At 40.6% G+C, this 17,434-nt stretch overlaps 1 protein-coding gene across 1 annotated transcript in view; it reads left to right on the top strand.

Annotated features, from left to right (window-relative positions):
- MED13L (mediator complex subunit 13L) overlaps positions 1-17,434 on the top strand; it is a 262,028-nt gene that overhangs the window by 209,459 nt on the left and 35,135 nt on the right. Inside the window, exons 12-19 of the mRNA XM_054995924.1 lie at positions 1,244-1,349; positions 1,644-1,768; positions 2,371-2,470; positions 5,826-6,046; positions 8,389-8,594; positions 11,856-12,802; positions 15,337-15,516; positions 15,915-16,138. Of these exons, the coding sequence (XP_054851899.1) occupies positions 1,244-1,349; positions 1,644-1,768; positions 2,371-2,470; positions 5,826-6,046; positions 8,389-8,594; positions 11,856-12,802; positions 15,337-15,516; positions 15,915-16,138 (2,109 nt within the window). The remainder of the gene's footprint in view (positions 1-1,243; positions 1,350-1,643; positions 1,769-2,370; positions 2,471-5,825; positions 6,047-8,388; positions 8,595-11,855; positions 12,803-15,336; positions 15,517-15,914; positions 16,139-17,434) is intronic.

The following is a 17,434-nucleotide window of genomic DNA, read 5'->3' as shown; positions in this document are numbered from 1 at the left end:
AAGAGCAGTTGATGAGTTGTGCACTCCAGCCACTTCTTTCCCAAGACTAGAGAACTTTAATGTCCTGGAAACTAAGTACGTAGGAACCAGATGCTTCTGTGCTTTAGCTGTTTTCCTATGTGGTGGCTTAAGAATAGCACTTGGCTTTAAGCAACATTGTAAGATTTCAAGGCTTATAAAGAGCTAATCCTTTATGATTGCAGTATTGCATTTGGAAAATTTTTAGAGATCTCTTCTTTTATTTATTTGAAAATATACCATGGACTCTCGTGTATGTTTTTCCTTCTGTAAGCCTAGGGAAACTGTAAGCGCTGCCAAAATAATTTTGTCTGTGCTTTGCTTCAGTTATGTGCAAGGGTCAGCTCAGGTTTTTTTTTCTTTAACTCGAGTGGATTTACTGTGACAGACATTTGTTTGATTCAGATATAACAGCTAACATGATTTTTTATGTGAACCAGCTTCTAAGAAGCATCAGGCCTATGCTCATGGTTCTTCCCTTCAGTCCTGCTTGTGTATAGAAACTGTCTGAGTTTGTGGCAAAGCCATGGTTTGCCATTACATCTAAACTGTAATTTGTACTTGCCCTTCAAACTAGGGTTCCAAATGGGGAACAAAATCACTGCTTGGAATTCTGGTTTGTAGATCAAACACCATTTACCATTCTGTATTTGCTGGAATCGTGGAAGCAAGCAATTCACTCTCCTGTGATATGAGAGTGAAGGATCAAATTAACCTGAAGATCTTTCAAGGATTTGCCTGGAGAGGTTTTTCAATATGTCTGAAATGAGAACTTCTACAATAAAACAGCTCTGCAGTAGGCAGAGTTTGGAATCCATGTGATTTGAACATGTAGCTACCATTTGAATTGATACTTCCTGACCACCTTGCCACTTTGGAAAATAGTGGTTCTTTCACATTTGTTTAAACCTTTCTCTTCTACAAGCACTAATTTGACTGAGCATAGCTTTAAAGTGTGATTTTGAAGAGGCCACAGTCTCTGCTGTTCATTAGCATTAATCGTAAGACCATTTTACACTGGATATGAGGAAACCACATGTGACTGTAAATGTTTTCTGTATGGCTTTCCTTATCCTCGTGTTGGAAAATGCCATGTATATTGGCCATAAAAAGTAAGCACGAGACAAAAATGTTCCAACTGTAAACACACCTTCCTTTTTATAACCTTTCCCCTGGATTTCCCAATATTCAGTACAAATAATAGTTGTCTTCTCTATGTTTACAGTCAGAAGATGGAACTGTACCCAAGGAGATTTCTGCATCCGGTCATTCTACCACCATACCAGATGGGAAAGACGCAATGTCCATTTTCAGTTCTGCTCCTAAAACAGGTACATAAAAATCTCTTCCATGCCTCCTGAAAGGGATACTAGAGGAAATCTCATCAAGATTTATTGCCATAAACTTGGCTATGAACTGATAAAGAGAAAATTAGGAACTGTAATAATGCTGCTCATCATCTGACTATGTTTTTCTACTCACCCATCCACATGCATCACATTTCAGTAGAGGCAAATGTTATTTCTAGGGTAAACACTTCATGATGCTTTCTTCCCATTTACTTTGCCATACCTTTCATGTTTTCTCCTCAGTCCTGAAGACCTTTTTTCTTCTTTCCCTCCTAGATACCCGGCAAGATAATGCAGCAGGCCGAGCTGGTTCTGGTAGCCTCACACAAGTAACGGACTTGGCTCCATCACTACATGATTTAGACAACCTCTTTGATAATTCCGATGAAGATGAGCCTGGAGTGAGTATGGGATGAGTGAAGCTATGCCATTGGTGCTTTGAGTCAGTCTTGCTTCAGAATAGTATCTGGTCTATTTGGAGTATTTGGAGGAGTTGCAGGCTTCAGTTCTTGTTTCTTCAGTTTGTCCCCGAGAAAACTAGGCAAGGAAATGTGGGTAGGGAGTGTCACATAACTTCCAGTCCCAAAAGAGGCTTCTAGAAGAGGAATGTTCTGTCTGATATAATTGTTGGCTTAGTGTTTTTATGATCATAAACTAGGTTTTGTATTCAGCATCTGTACCTGATAGCAGATAGCTGTACATTATTTGCTGAAATTTCTCATTGTGAGTTAACAAAACTGGCATGCTGTGATGCCAAGCTTGTGAAAATTAGCTATGCATATAATACATTTATAAAAAAGGATATAGAGACCTTTTAAAAATTATAAATGACTCAAAGTTATTTTTCTCCAATAACTAAAACAAAAATTGCTATGGCCTTATTCTGTTGTATAGTCAAGTCAGAGATAATCACCTTTTCAGGATTGGGGTGGGGACTAAAATCCGTGCTGTAGTCACGTTAGCTTGGCAAGTTTTATTATTATTTTTTTAATCGTATGTCTAGGCTGCATCACCTGCCCTGCGATCATCAAAAATGCCTGCTGTGGGAACTGAAGAACGTCCTCTGGGTAAGGATGGTAGAACTGCAGTACCTTATCCACCAAGTAAGTAGTAGAGTGTGACAACAGATTTGTTCCCAGATTGTCATTGCTGGAGTATACCCTGTCTTACAGGATTGCCTAAAATGAAAGAATAAAAACCAAGATGTATATTTGTACTGCATCTTTCTGCCAAAAACTGGCTAGAAACAGTTAACGCTCGGAACAAATATGAAATAAAATGGAATTAAATGTGCTCAAGTGGAAGTTTGTTGGTGATACCTGAGTCCAAGCAAGATGGCTTTTGTTTTCTGACTTCAATGGTAAAAGTTAGTAGTTGGTAGGAAGAGGGAAAGGTAGTCACTGAAAGCCGTTTTTAAAAGAATTGTTTTGCAAATATACATTGATCTACTAATTTGAATAACTCTTTGATGATCTGGGATGATTTTGTTACTGTTGTTTTCTGATTCAGAACCTGAAAGAAGTCTTTGCTCTTGAAAGAGAAGCTGCTTCTATGTTCCTAGTATAGGCTAAGCAGCTGCTCCTCTTCCATACCAGTGTTCACAAGTCATCATTGGTTTATTAGCTGCTCTGGTGAGGCATAGTATTGCTACCCAAATATGATTATACAAGAAGCACGGGGGAAATGTAATTATTTTTAATTTGAGCTTTCTTTGTTTAGAAGCTATCAATTTACAAGGGGGTGGTGGAATTTATGGGGTGTAATGGAAGCCAATGGTGTCTAATTGAAAACAATATTGTATATCTTCATTAAATCTGGAAAGTAAGAGAGAAGATAAGCTTGTCAGAATGACAATTGTTGGTTCTTAGTATGCCTTTAAACAGCTTTGGTGAAGTCAAGGGGCATTTGGGTTTTGTAAGACTTCTGGATCTTGCACATGTTGTATAGATTTGTAAAGCTTATTTTCTGTGTCAGCAGAAACTGTAGGGAATTGGAGTGGTATTTCAGATATGCAGAGCCCCTCCCACCATTCTCATGTGCATGATATGCTTTAGAAATGTTTTATGTGTATTTGGAAATAGTATTTTGTGTGATAGTAACAGATGTCATTGTGAATTACAAGATCCTTGGCTTCAGAGGAAAATACCTTTGGCTACTCTAAGCAGAAATCTCACTCCACTGCAAATCATTCTTGAATGTTATCTCATTAACTCTAGCTGGTAATGAGAACAAATTGAGGGGAAAAACCATGGTGTCACAAGGATGAGTCAGAGAGTTTTATGGACCCATAAAAGCAGTGCTGATTTACTCAAATGCAGAACTATGAAGTACACAGAGATTGGATTTTGACAGTTTTAGTAGATCTATAGCTTCTTAAGATATGCAAGGCTTTCTCAAGCATGACACATATGAAAATGAATAATGATACCCGGTCAGTTCTGTGGGTTTATTTAATTAAACATTTTTCTTCTTTTTTATGACACTGCATTGCAGAAATTTGGGGGGGAAAGATGGTGTACCCCCAAAAGGGTATAATGTGGAGCAATTTGGGAAGAGTTAAATAGATATGGCTTGGCCCATAGTGTTATCTTTTTTTTCTAAAAGGAGCAACTTAGTTAAAGATGTGGAAAAAAGAAACGATGGGAGTGGGAGGGAGAAAGATGTCAGGCAGCTCGACAGCAGAACCTTTCTTCTCACAGCACAGACTGATGAATTAGAAATCTAATCCCTCTGTGAAGACTTTTCCATTGGATTGCTGCCCCAGAAACCCCCCAGATTATTGTTATTGAGAAACTACAAGGACGTCAGATGTGAGTTGCTTCCTGCACAACATACAAGCTGAGCAGGCATGTCTCAGCAGCAGTTTTACTGCTAAGGTGTCTCAGATTGATCCTTAGGGCTGCAGGAGAGAGAGATGATAGAGCTGCTTCTGTGTTCTTAGTGTGATACAAACTATCTGTTCAAGGAGAGTTTATAGAGCTACACTACATCTCCATCGCCTTCAGTGCTGGCCATGTCTGAGGATTCAGCCAGGATTGGAAGATCTGCTTGTTTATGTGGCTCACCTAAGTTTGCCTTAGGAAATGCATGTACCTGCAACTTAGGTTGATCAGTTTCTCTGACTGCCTTTGGTTTCCCCCCCGCCCTGCTGTTATGCTAGTAGCAAGCTGATTTTCCTGCAGCGTTGGGATTGTTAAGGTTTAGAAATCTCTGCCAGTGAGATTTGGTTGGAAAGGCTCAGAGATTAGATCCCTCATAACAATTCCAGCATGTTATTTCTAGCACTGCTTCTGCCTATTGAGCAGAATAATATACCAGTATAAACAAGCTGCATCGTTGTTTAGCAAATAGCAACAGAAATATTGATGAAATAGTTGTTTCTTTTGCTTTTGCAGCTGCAGGGGTACATAATTTTTTCTACTGTTCATGTAATTAACTGTTCCTTTTTTGTGCTTGCCTCTTCCTGATTTGTTTCTGCAGGTTTTTTTGTTGTTTGTTTCAGAATATTTTTATTAGGAATTTCTTATGACCTCTGTAATATTTCTATTAATAAGCAACATTGGGAAATTGTGTGTGTGTGTTGAGCAATTCCTGCTCAAATACGCCCTTTTAAATCCCTTGGTATTTATTGTTACCACTAATTTAAAAGCTGACCCTCAAGGAAATAAATAAATATGCTTAATAAAGATCCATTAAGGGGAAAAATTATTTTTAGTGGTTAGAAGGTAAAGATAGTAGGGTTTATAGAGCAATTTCTTCTGATGCTTGCCTGTTCTCTCAGAGATGCCTTGAAGCAAAATTTCTAATTATCAAACTCCATTTTAGTAGTAGGAATAGCTTTCTTTTGTAGTCTCCTTAAATTGGGTTATGAGGCTGATTAGATAGGGAATTTCACAGGTTTTTAATCCAAAGCAGTACTTGCAGTGTTTACTTAGCTTTGTAGGAAATTTCTGTAATTATTCTCTCTGAGATTTGAGGTACAGTTTTAGTGGTCCAATTCACTAGGTCCCACTGCTGTGCTTGATTTACTGTGCAAGCCGCTCTTAAAAGTAATGGACACTTATTGCAGCAAGTGCCTGATGAATTGTATATGAGATCTCCTGGTCAGTTTTGTGACATATTACTAGTTTGTGGTGCAAAGCACTGGAGTAGTCAGAAGGGCTTTTCCTTAGCTATTACTGCTCACTGTTATTTTGAGTTTGCTTTTAAAACGTATTTTCCTGTGCCTGTAAGGACACAGTTGGGGAGCACATGTCACTTCTTAAAGTGAATACTAGATGTGAGCATTCCCTGTGGGATTTTGCTCTTATGCACTACAATTGACTTGTGAGGTGAAATCTGAAACTGGCAGCGAGTTTGCCTTCTTTTACTCTCTGTGTTTAGACTTTTCTGTGCTTTACTTTTTGAACATCTTGGAAGGTTTAGTCTTAAGGCTTAAGATTGGATTATCTGTTTCAGCTGTGGCAGATCTGCAAAGGATGTTTCCAACACCACCATCCTTGGAGCAACATCCTGCTTTCTCCCCTGTGATGAGCTACAAAGATGGTATCAGTTCAGAGACGGTGACAACCTTGGGAATGATGGAAAGTCCTGCGGTCAACATGGTTACAAATCAACTTACAGAGTTTAAAATGGAGGTAGAAGATGGGTTAGGCAGCCCTAAGCCTGAAGAAATTAAGGTAACATGCCAATGTGAATTCTGATAGATTTTATTTTATGTTCAAAGAGCAACAGAATAAAACTTACGTAAACAATAGTAGTAAAAGTGTCTGTGCTAGGAGTGCGCAGTTCGGTTTGGAACTTGGATTAAAATAATGAATTTTGGCTCATTTGGTAACATCTAGGTATTCTGAATCAAAAATCAGGTATCCCAATTTTTCCTGAATTTCCCCCAACATTTTGGTAAAATCCAGCCATTGTTTTCTATGGGAAAATCACTCTGGGAGCTGTCCAGTGGACTAGAGGGGTCATTTTCCAACCAAACTTCACCAAACTAGACAAGAACCCACTCTTGACTGTTCTCTAAAGAACCTCCAAGTTTCATGAAGATTGGACTTGGCGGGGGAACCAATTTTATGGGCCCCCAAAGAAGGTGCCCCCACGCATTCTCTGTTATTTCCTATGGAGAAAATATCTGGGGGCTATCTGAGGGATGGGGGTGGTGGCATTTTTCATGCAAACTCCACCAAATTTTCTGAGGACCTACTCCTGACCATCTTCTTACAACCCCCCAAGATTTAGGAAGAATGGACCCTGGGAGCCAATTCTCTGAGCACCTGAAGAAGGTGCTCCCAGCCACTCCATTGTTTCCTATGGGGAAAAAGTGAAAGCTGACTCCCATTGCTGAAACACACTGGGGCAAGGCTGCCGTGGCCAAACACTCCCAAATGCAAAGCTGAGCTCATCCTAGAGAAAGCCCAATAGAACCAAACTGACACACAGAAATGGAATCCCCCAGAACTAAAGTGAGGAAAGGGGACCAGCACCACATCAGGGAATCACATCCATTCCACTCAAACCAAACTAAAGCAAGGGACACCATTGCAGCTTAGCCCTGCAGTGCCAGTGTCATTCACAGCAGCCAGACACTGGGTTCAGTCAGCGTGGAAACACCACAGAACAGAATTAAGCAGTACCCAACCACAAGCACATCGGAATCCCTTGGAGACCTTTCCCATTTGGAGTGAAAGGTGTCTATTAATGTTAAAGATGCAAGAACCGCAGGAGAGAAAACAAGTTTCTGCCAGTAATTAATCCTGTGTATCTGTGCACAAGCTTCCAGAGAAATTAGACCTGCTTCAAGACACAAAACTGCATTAGGAACACAGCAGGGAACCACAGGTATGGCTCTAAGAAATTTAGTTTGAATGATTTCAAAGGATCTATAGTTAGCATATGTACATAGCAAGAGCCATATAGAAACTGTGGCCACAAAGACAAGGGTAGCTAAAGAGACATATTGGTCTTCTCTAGTGTAATTTTTTTTCAAAGCCGAGACATTTCTCTGGGCATTCCCAACTGCACCCTTCTTTGAGTGTGCCAAGACAGAGAAATGAAAAACGACCCTTAAATATTTAAAGAACGCCACCTGCCCAGTGATATTCCTGTTGATCATCCTGGTGAACACAACAGTTTTGGACTTGCTTTAGTTAATAGTCAGAAGATAATATTTTGCAGCTACAAATTGACATGGCTGCTGTTCTTCTCTAGCATCTGAAAAAATGAATATTAGTGTTGTATAATTTATTCTGTAAGTCGATGGCTTATTTAATCATTACCCTCTTAATGAAGGATTACATGTAACAAACTTAAGTTCAAATATCACACCAAGCTGTGTGAGGGAATTGGGAAACTGAATGGAATAGATTGGGTCAACAGCTGATGTTGGTGTCCACCTCTTCCAGTGAGGGGAGATTTTTGTTTTTTTGTAGTCCACCTTCTCACTGAGATTCATGTAGATTACATAGTGTAAGTCAATATGAACATTGGCTGGGACATTCAATAAATAATACAGTAGGGTAGGATAGGCAGGCATGTTCCATAAAGTGGGGACCACCGCAGAGAATGCTCATGTATGGGCAAATGTTCATTTTGCCCATTTGCAAGGTGGCACCTGCAGAAGGCCCTGTTGAGATGAGAGAATGTGCCATGGTGGAGCATAGGGAGAGAGGAGGTCCCAGAGATATGAGGGAACAAGACCATGAAAGGCTTTGTATGTGATAGCCAATACATTTAACTGACCAGGTAACTTATAGATAGCCAGTCGAGTGACTGCAGAATGGATTATAGGGAAGTGAAAGATGGTGCTAGAAAGAAGACAACTCTGTGTTGCTCCTGCCCCATATTTTTGCGTAATATTTAATTACACTAACTTCCTGGAAAATACAAGTGCTCAAGTGAGAATGTCTAGTAGCTGACTGATTTCAGACAAGAACACTTACCTGCATTTTTTGTTTTATTAGAAATGTGGTTGACCTGGACTACTTCGTTAACAAACTGTGCAATTTCTTTGCTGTTGCAGGATTACTCCTATGTGCACAAAGTTCCAGCCTTTCAGCCTTTTATGGGTTCCTCCATGTTTGCTCCATTGAAGATGCTCCCAAGCCAGTGCCTCCTACCTCTGAAGATTCCAGAGGCCTGTGTCTATCGGCCTTCCTGGGCAATTCCTCCAAAAATCGAACAACTTCCTTTACCACCTACAGCTGCTTTCATTAGAGATGGTTACAAGTAAGTAGAGCAGTGGAAGCAAGGAATGGAATTTGCATGTCTTGTATATTTGCTTCATTGTTCATTGATGTGCATCTTTTCCTTATCTCAGTCTGTTGCGAGATATAATTGAGTTCTGCTATTTTTCCCATCATGAGATGGAGAGGAGATTACTTAGAATTGCCACCTGATAAACTCAAAGAAGATAGTGCTTGCCTGCCTTTCCTTTTATTGTCTAGCTCAGCGATGGCGAACCTATGGCATGTGTGCCACAGCTGGCATGCAGAGCCCTCTCTGTGGGCACGCAAGCCAAGTTGCCAGATCGCTAGTTCCAGGGCTCATTTGGAGGGGGAACGCCTGGAACGGTGTTCTGAGCAGAGATCACATGGATTTTGGCCCTGCCCACATGATTCCTTTTCCTCAAGGCTGCTTCCCTGCTGCCCGTCTCTTTAGCAGCAGGAAGCGGAGGCAGCAGCCGGGCTGCTGGGGCTGGCTTTCTAAAGAAGAGTAAGCTGCTTTGATTTAACTTGCTTTACTTTCAGTCGTGGCTCTTGAGTGAGTGAGAGAGAGAGGGAGAGAGAGTGCTCGCAAGCTGCTGGTCTAAAGAAGGGCAAACTGCTTTGATTTAACTTGCTTTACTTTCAGTCGTGGCTCTTGAGTGAGTGAGAGAGAGAGGGAGAGAGTGCTTGCAAGCTGCTGGTCTAAAGAAGGGCAAACTGCTTTGATTTAACTTGCTTTACTTTCAGTCGTGGCTCTTGAGTGAGTGAGAGCTTGCAAGCTGCTGGTCTAAAGAAGGGCAAACTGCTTTGATTTAACTTGCTTTACTTTCAGTTGTGGCTCCTGAGTGAGAGAGAGAGAGAGAGAGAGAGAGAGAGAGAGAGAGAGAGAGAGAGAGAGAGAGAGAGATGTTAATTAGTTGGGACAACTGTATGAGTTGTTTTTCTTAGCTAAAACCTCAGTATTCAGGTTTAATTGCAGTGTTGGCACTTTGAAATAAGTAAGTTGATTTTGTGTTGCAGTTTGGGCACTCGGGCTCAAAAAGGTTCGCTATCACTGGTCTAGCTCTTATCTTTTCTGTGTAGACACAGAGATTAGGGAATAGCTAATCTCTCCTGCCTGTTTTTAGCCTGTCTTCTTTCTTTTCACCTCTTCATTTGTAGCATTGTAGCCCATAACCAGGTTGTTTTTTCCTCACTTTGCTTAGAAGTACGCTGTTAAGAAGACTTCAATCTTGAGTCACAGGAATCATTTTGGGTGCCTGCAGTGATTGTGCCCCATTCCTGTCCTTTGGAGTTAGCTCCAAATGATGTCATCTCAGGGTCCTCCAGGAAGCAGGCATGCCGACTGGCATAGTAACTAATGAGTCTGACAGGACAAGGAAGAAGCTGCTAATTCAACTGTTATATTCCAACCTGTGTAATTTAAAAATGACAATTTTATTTTCAGGTATATTATTTTTATAATTTCATAGAGTCACCAAGGTTTTACTAGCTGGTACTGCTGACATTAGACAATCTTAGTATATTTTACTGTATTATTAAAATATTTGTCTAAATAAATACCTTAGCATTGTAGCTTGTAGAAACAAAAAGGACTTGCTTCAGTTCTGATGGATTATTTCCCCCGTAACTTTCTTATTCAGGTTGGTGCCTCTTCCCACTTCTGATACAACAGTCTGCCAGTATGCTGTGCCTAATCTTGCCTACTCTGAAGTGGGTGCCAGTATATTAACTAAGAATTAATTGCAACCCAGTTTAGTTCTTTACATGAAACTCAAACCCCAGTGGCTGATCTTGAAGCACAGCAAGGACTGAAACCGTTAAATGCATAAAGCTCTTTAAAAGCTAATATATAGTGTAGGGTTCTCCTGCAGCAGTGAATTAATTTTAGAGAGAGGAAGCAGCTTGTATCTTTACATCAGTCCTTTTATATCAATCCTTTTCCATCTCCAAAGTATCTTTCAGTGCTCTCAAAGGAATTGCACAAAAGAATCGTGAAGCCCTTGACACTGCCTAGGCAGCAGTTTAATTCCCAGTTTTCTCTAATAGTAGCTGCTTCCCCAGACCCGAGCTGATTATTAATTGCAGGTATTTATTGGGATAAAAATCTTTTATTTCCAGTGTAATCCAATTAGAACACGGACGGTTATTGCAGGCTTCTGCCCAAGAGGTGATTGCTAATCAAGATTTCTAGGTCACCTTTTGTAAGGCACTTGCTGTGCCTTGGCCTCCTTTCTGAACCTGCGGACTGCTCTTTTTGCTTCCTTTGACTGGCGTTCAAGTCTGTTAGAGATAACAAGAAAATTATTCTGGAGAATCAGGTTTCACTGCATTTCCTTTTCAAATGGCTGGCAAAATGGGAGATCAAAATGAATATTTAAACGTTCACATTAACTGAAAAGGAAAGTAGAGGTATTTAGAGGGGGAAAAAACCCCTGCAGGTTTCCACTTCTTCATCAAGGGAGTGATTGCAGTAAGGAGCACATTTTAAGAAAAGTGTTTTTATTAGCAATGCAAGTAGGGCTAATTATAGAGATCTTTACCCCCATTGCCCTTACTGTGAAATTCCACAACAAGATGATCTGACTATGCTGTCTGAAAGTTGCTGCCATGTTCTGACTGCAGAGATTTGATAGATAATGAAATAATATAAAATGCAATGGCAGGTCTGACCCGCCCCTCCTTTTTTTTTTTTTTTTTTGCCGTTGTGGCACAAACAGATGTAACACCACAGAAATGTTGCTTTATTAAAAGGCATGATTAACAACAATTATTTCAGTAGGTAGGATGAGGTTAAATTCTTGTTGGTGCAGATCAGTAGAAGAATTGTACCCATCTGAAAACATAGGCATGTTAAGTTCTATTATTCTTTGAAAAAGAAAGAAAGAAAGAAAGAAAGAAAGAAAGAAAGAAAGAAAGAAAGAAAGAAAGAAAGAAAGAAAGAAAGAAAGAAAGAAAGAAAGAAAGAATCTATTCATAGGTGTCTCATAGTAGATTTCTTTAGAATTCTGTTGTTTCTTCAGAATATTGTAATGTAGACCCTGACTTGATTTCAGACACAATGCAAGTTTTGGTGCATTCGCTGCTACTTTCCTGCACCATCAATAAAATTTACTCAGGAAAATAGGTTAAAATCTTATATGATGTAGAAATATCTTCATGTTAACAGGAGGAGTTGTTTTTTTTACAAGGAAGTATTTCTCTGCCTCCCTTTTAGAATACCGCCGTGTGAAGAAATGATAAAGTCAATCAGTTGAACTTTGTTTTGCTTATCTGCTTGCAGCAATGTGCCCAGTGTTGGGAGCCTGGCAGATCAAGACTATCTTCAGATGAACACTCCCCAGATGAGCACTCCGGTGACACTGAATAGCACTGCTCCAGCTAGCAACAGTGGGGCGGGAGTACTGCCCTCCCCTGCCACCCCTCGTTTCTCCGTCCCTACACCACGCACACCCAGGACCCCAAGGACTCCTAGAGGTGGGGGCACTGCTAGTGGTCAAGGATCTGTAAAATATGACAGCACAGACCAAGGCTCACCAGCCTCTACGCCCTCCACGACCCGGCCCCTCAATTCTGTGGAGCCAGCCACTGTCCAGCCAATTCTGGAAGCTCACAGCTTGTATGTAACACTCATTCTTTCAGACTCTGTGCTGAATATCTTTAAAGATAGCAATTTTGACAGCTGCTGCATTTGTGCTTGCAACATGAATATTAAAGGTGCAGATGTAGGGCTGTATATCCCAGATTCGTCAAATGAGGACCAGTATCGGTGCACTTGTGGATTTAGTGCAATTATGAACCGCAAACTAGGATACAACTCTGGGTTGTTTATTGAAGATGAATTGGATATTTTTGGCAGGACTTCAGACATTGGCCAAGTTGCGGAAAGGAGGTTGATGATGTGTCAGACCACCTTGATTCCTCAGCTAGGAGAGGGATCCAGAAGGGCTCATGAACTTCCAATGAGCCTTCTTCTCCTCCTCCAGAATCAGCACACCCAGCCTTTCACCTCACTTAGCTACTTGGACTACATGTCTGCCAGTAGCCGGCAGGCGCTCTCTTACGCAAACTGGAGTTATGACCGAATTCAGGCAGAAAGCAACGACTCCTGGATGGAGTGTTTCAATGCCCTAGAGCAAGGCAGGCAGTATGTGGATAACCCTACAGGTGGGAAAGTGGACGAAGCCCTCGTCAGAAGTGCTACAGTTCACTCTTGGCCTCACAGCAATGGTATGGTTTTTTGTTTTGTTTTCAGAAAACATGTTTGTGTTTGCTGTTCTTGCTGATTTAAAGACACTTAATTAAAATATTTGTTGGCAACACAAAATTCATGCAAGTATGATGGGTGTGGGGGGAAGTATAGATAAATTAGAATGCTTTGTAACAAGAAAAGCACCACGATGTCTGCTTGTTCATTAGTATTGTGCTAATGGTCATTTATCATTGTCTTAATACTTTGCAGCCATTCACTGGGGAGTTGGGGAGGGGAGGGGCTAGAGTTGTTTTTTGTACCTTGAGTCTCTTTCAGCAGGAGTGAGCAGTTGCTGGAAATGTGGAATCATAGTATGTTCCCAGGAGTCTGTCAACATTTGCACAAAGGATTTTGCAAAATTCTTTGTTCAGACCCTATGCACTATTAGATGCAATTTTTTGAAAACTTCACAGGTCTTTGAAGTAACTTGGGCTATAGACACTGATGCAGGACACACACAGCTCTGGCGTGTGGCTTATACTTTGGTACATTGAGAACAACAAGATCTCATACCACCCTTATAGAGAATAATCTAAAGCTAAGTGGTATAGGAACTACAGGTTAGGTTTGCCAGTCATACGTCCCTGCTGAGTGTGCCTGGATGATATGAATGTTTGCAAGGATGTGTTTGTCACATTCACTTATTAGGTATACACAACTGGGGACCCACAAGGATTTGTGGGGGACATCTCATTCCCCCCCCACCATGCCCTCTTGCTGTTCCCTGTCCTCCATAGCCTCTCCCCCTTTTCTTGCTTCCTTCTCTCTTTCTCACCCACTATCTACCTTCCTATCTTCACCTCCCCCTCAGCAACCTTTTTTCCTATGGCCCAGTTGCATAGTGGGAAACCTGCAACACCTTGTGGGAGGTACTTCCTTTTATCTGCTCCCCATCTTCATTTATATTTATCAATTTACATCATTTATATACTCCCTTTCTCCACACTGAAGACCTAAAGCATCTTACATCATTCTCCTTGCCTCCATATTATCTTCACAATAACCCTAAGAGGTAGATTAAGCTGAGAGTGTGTGACTGGATCAAAGTCACCCAGTGGGCTTCAACAGCAGAGTGATAATTCAGACCTGGATCTTCCAGATCCTACTCTGAAACTCTTAACCACTGCACTACACTGACTTTTGTGGAGAAAGGAGAAGCTGCTATTGAACAGTAGCAAGCAGACTGGCCTGGGTGAGTCATAGAAGTCATGTGGTTTCAAGGCATCCAGTGGTTTCTTCTGGACTTGGCCCCAATGATTCCTTGTTCAGAGGTCAAAACAGGCCTAGAGAGGGCGCTGCTCCCTTTCCCTGCCTTTTTCTGACAGAAACTAAGCTTTGACTATTGGCTAAATTGTTATGGTTGCCTAGCAACAGTCACTGATAGCATCTGGTTAAGGCCACAGGCACTCCTTTTAACATTTTTTTAAAAAGATTTCAAATTTTTCTCTAAATCTGCAGATTTGGGCGGGGGGAGGGCTTTTTCAGGCATGTTGGAAGATCTTCCTTGTCCATTCATGGCTGCAATCTCCAGATTTTAGTATTCACAGATCAGGACCACTTGGCTATTAGAAAATAAAATGTTACATGTTTTAGAAATGTGATGCATGAAATGGCCTATAAAGTGTACCTTAGTTTTATTGCAGTAGTTTGAATTTGTAGCTTCAACTCCATTAACATTTAATTATGACTTGGTTACAAGAAGCTTTTCTTTAGATTGTTCATTTGATATAATGATTTTGTTGTCATTTCTACCAAAACTCATTCACTTTAATGTCTTGACTGAGTGAAAGTTTAATAAACTTCCTTATCTGGCAGTGAAAGAAACACAAATAGGTAACATTTATCATACTGAATTTATATTCTGATTTGCCCCAAACCACCTAGTGAGCATTACAGCAAGAATTTGAATCCCCCCCCTGCCCCCAATCCATTCTCAACTATCTTAGATGCTTGGTATAAATATTAGAATGTTTAGTTCAGGATACTCTAGTATCTTCAATATTTTGTGATTCAGCTATAAAATTAGATATGTTTCAAAAATTGGGAGAAATACTGCTTCTCAAGGTACTTACATTAAAATATGACAAAGCCGATACGATATAATGATTAGTATCTGACCAGCACTTAGGAGATCTGTATTACAAATCCATACTCAGCCATAAAGCTTGCTGAGTGATGTTGGTCACACAATCTTAACACATTTGTCTTTAGAGAAAGACTATATATGCTGCCCAGAGCTCACAGTAGGAAGAAGGAAGGCAGAATAAAAAAATAGCATAGTAATATAATATTTTTATGCATTTAGTGTTCTGGTTAAGGTGAAAACCAGCATTTTAATAAATAATTTATTTTAATATTGGGGATGTTCTGTAAAATAAATAGTTAAATAGAATATCATCATTAAGTTTAGAGAGGGAAAAAGCCATGGAGTATGTAACAAAGGAGTGGATAAAGGAACTGAGCGGTACTGATGGATGTCACACTTTCTGAGTCCACCTTCTTTTCCCCCCAGTCCTAGACATCAGCATGTTATCCTCCCAGGATGTAGTACGCATGCTACTGTCTCTCCAGCCTTTTCTACAGGATGCCATCCAGAAGAAGCGAACTGGCAGGACCTGGGAGAACATCCAGCACGTTCAAGGCCCCCTCACCTGGCAGCAGTTCCATAAAATGGCAGGACGAGGAACCTATGGTACAATATGTTGTGTACAATAAGAATATTCTCACCTTAAAGCTGCTTTTTCACATTGTGATGCAGGACAGATTAAGAAAAGATCAGAATGAGTAGTAGATGTGGGATTGATGTCTGTTATGTTCAGCCACAGGCATTATTCAGTCAGTGCCAATGAGGGTCATATGATCACACTCAATGGTGTGGGAAGAACTGGTATTTTCTTAGTGCCAAATCATTGTGGTTCGTGTATGAGGAGAATGTAGTACACTTGCAATTGAAGAAGCATCTCCACAGAACACATTTTTATTTTGTAAACAAACAACTCCCCTGCTGTAAAAACTTTTTTTTAAAAAACAACCTGTGGTATATCATCAGCTCCTCACTGTCAGTTTTCTAAAATCTTTTTCTTGCTTCAGGTTCAGAGGAATCTCCTGAGCCTCTTCCAATCCCCACTTTGCTTGTTGGATACGACAAGGATTTCCTGACAATCTCTCCATTCTCCTTGCCGTTCTGGGAGAGGCTGCTGCTGGACCCATATGGGGGCCATCGAGATGTTGCTTACATTGTGGTGTGTCCAGAAAATGAGGCCTTGCTTGATGGAGCCAAAACTTTCTTCAGGGACTTGAGCGCCGTATACGAGGTTGGTGGCAGAAGGGAGTTTAGTGTTGTATTACTTATCATAAATGTAAGCAGTTACTTTGCTTTTCCAACTGAGTACAGCATTTACAACTAGTATTCCTGAAATAGTAATAATAATAACTGCACTTATATACCGCTCTTCTAGACAGATTTGTGCCTCATCCAGAGCAGTGAACAAGTTAGTGTTGTTATCCTCACAATACAGTTGGGGAGCTGGGGCTGAGAGGAGCGGCTTACCCAAGGCCACCTACTAAGCTCATGACAGTAGTAGGATTTGAGCTAGTAGAGTGCTGATTCTCAGCCGAACCTCTTAACCACTATGCTACAGCAGCTCTGCTTAATCCAGCTCAGAAGAATTAATGGAACAGAAGCTTTAAAACAGCAGGTTCTCATTTATCAGAGAAACAGAGTATTCATTGCAATAGTCTTGGTACTTAATCTAGCCTAACATTCAGCAGGGTCATGTAATGCTGTTCTTATTCGTTGCACAGAGGATGTGGGAACCATTCAGAGAAAGACTTTGGTTTTGGTGACGTTGCAAAAATCACTGGGACTTCAGAATCAGTTTATACCTCAAGCTATTCTACCATGTGATGTAAATTACACTGATTCATTTGATGAACTTTGCATTTGCATTTAAAAATCAAAAATCATTTAAATTTTGAAATTTGTGTAAATTTTTAGTTGGGGGCATGCTTCTCAGATGGTGTGTTGCTGTGCATTTTGAAACTTATAAAAACTCATATGTGGATTTGACATCCAGGGTTAATCAACTGAAAAAAAAACCCACTATCATTTCAAATTTTGAACATTAAAACTATCTGCAAAGTCCTCTAGTCAGCTTTAGTATAATGTCAGCATATTACTGTGTAGCACTGCCAATCCATTTATTCTTCTGCCTGTTCTTGGAATCTTCAGTCTGTTTTTAATCCAGAAAAGCAGCAGTATTTCCATTATCCACTAGGATGCAGTCATGCTTAAGCAACAAAGGGAGGTGGCTTAGTTAACATTTCCACAGTTGTAGATACTATGGAGGTGGGAAAGCTCTGTTGCAGCTGTTGCACCTAAAAGCAAGTGTTCAGTGTGGGTGAGTCCCACTCAAAGTGGCATCTTCAGTATCACGTACCATTTAGGCAGAATGGCTTCTTCATTTGTGCGTATAAATTTGGATTGTAAGCAGGGTGAGCAGTCTCATGCTAGAGCAGAGCTCCCAGAACTTTTTTAGTCTATGGACACCTTTGAAATTCTGACACTGGTTGGTGGGCACAACCACCAAATGGCCATCATTGCGGGAGGA

This window comes from Eublepharis macularius, chromosome 13, assembly GCF_028583425.1.
Source record: "Eublepharis macularius isolate TG4126 chromosome 13, MPM_Emac_v1.0, whole genome shotgun sequence".
NCBI lineage: Eukaryota > Metazoa > Chordata > Lepidosauria > Squamata > Eublepharidae > Eublepharis > Eublepharis macularius.
Note: the sequence above shows the minus strand (reverse complement) of the source record. Positions and strands in the feature narration are given on the sequence as shown.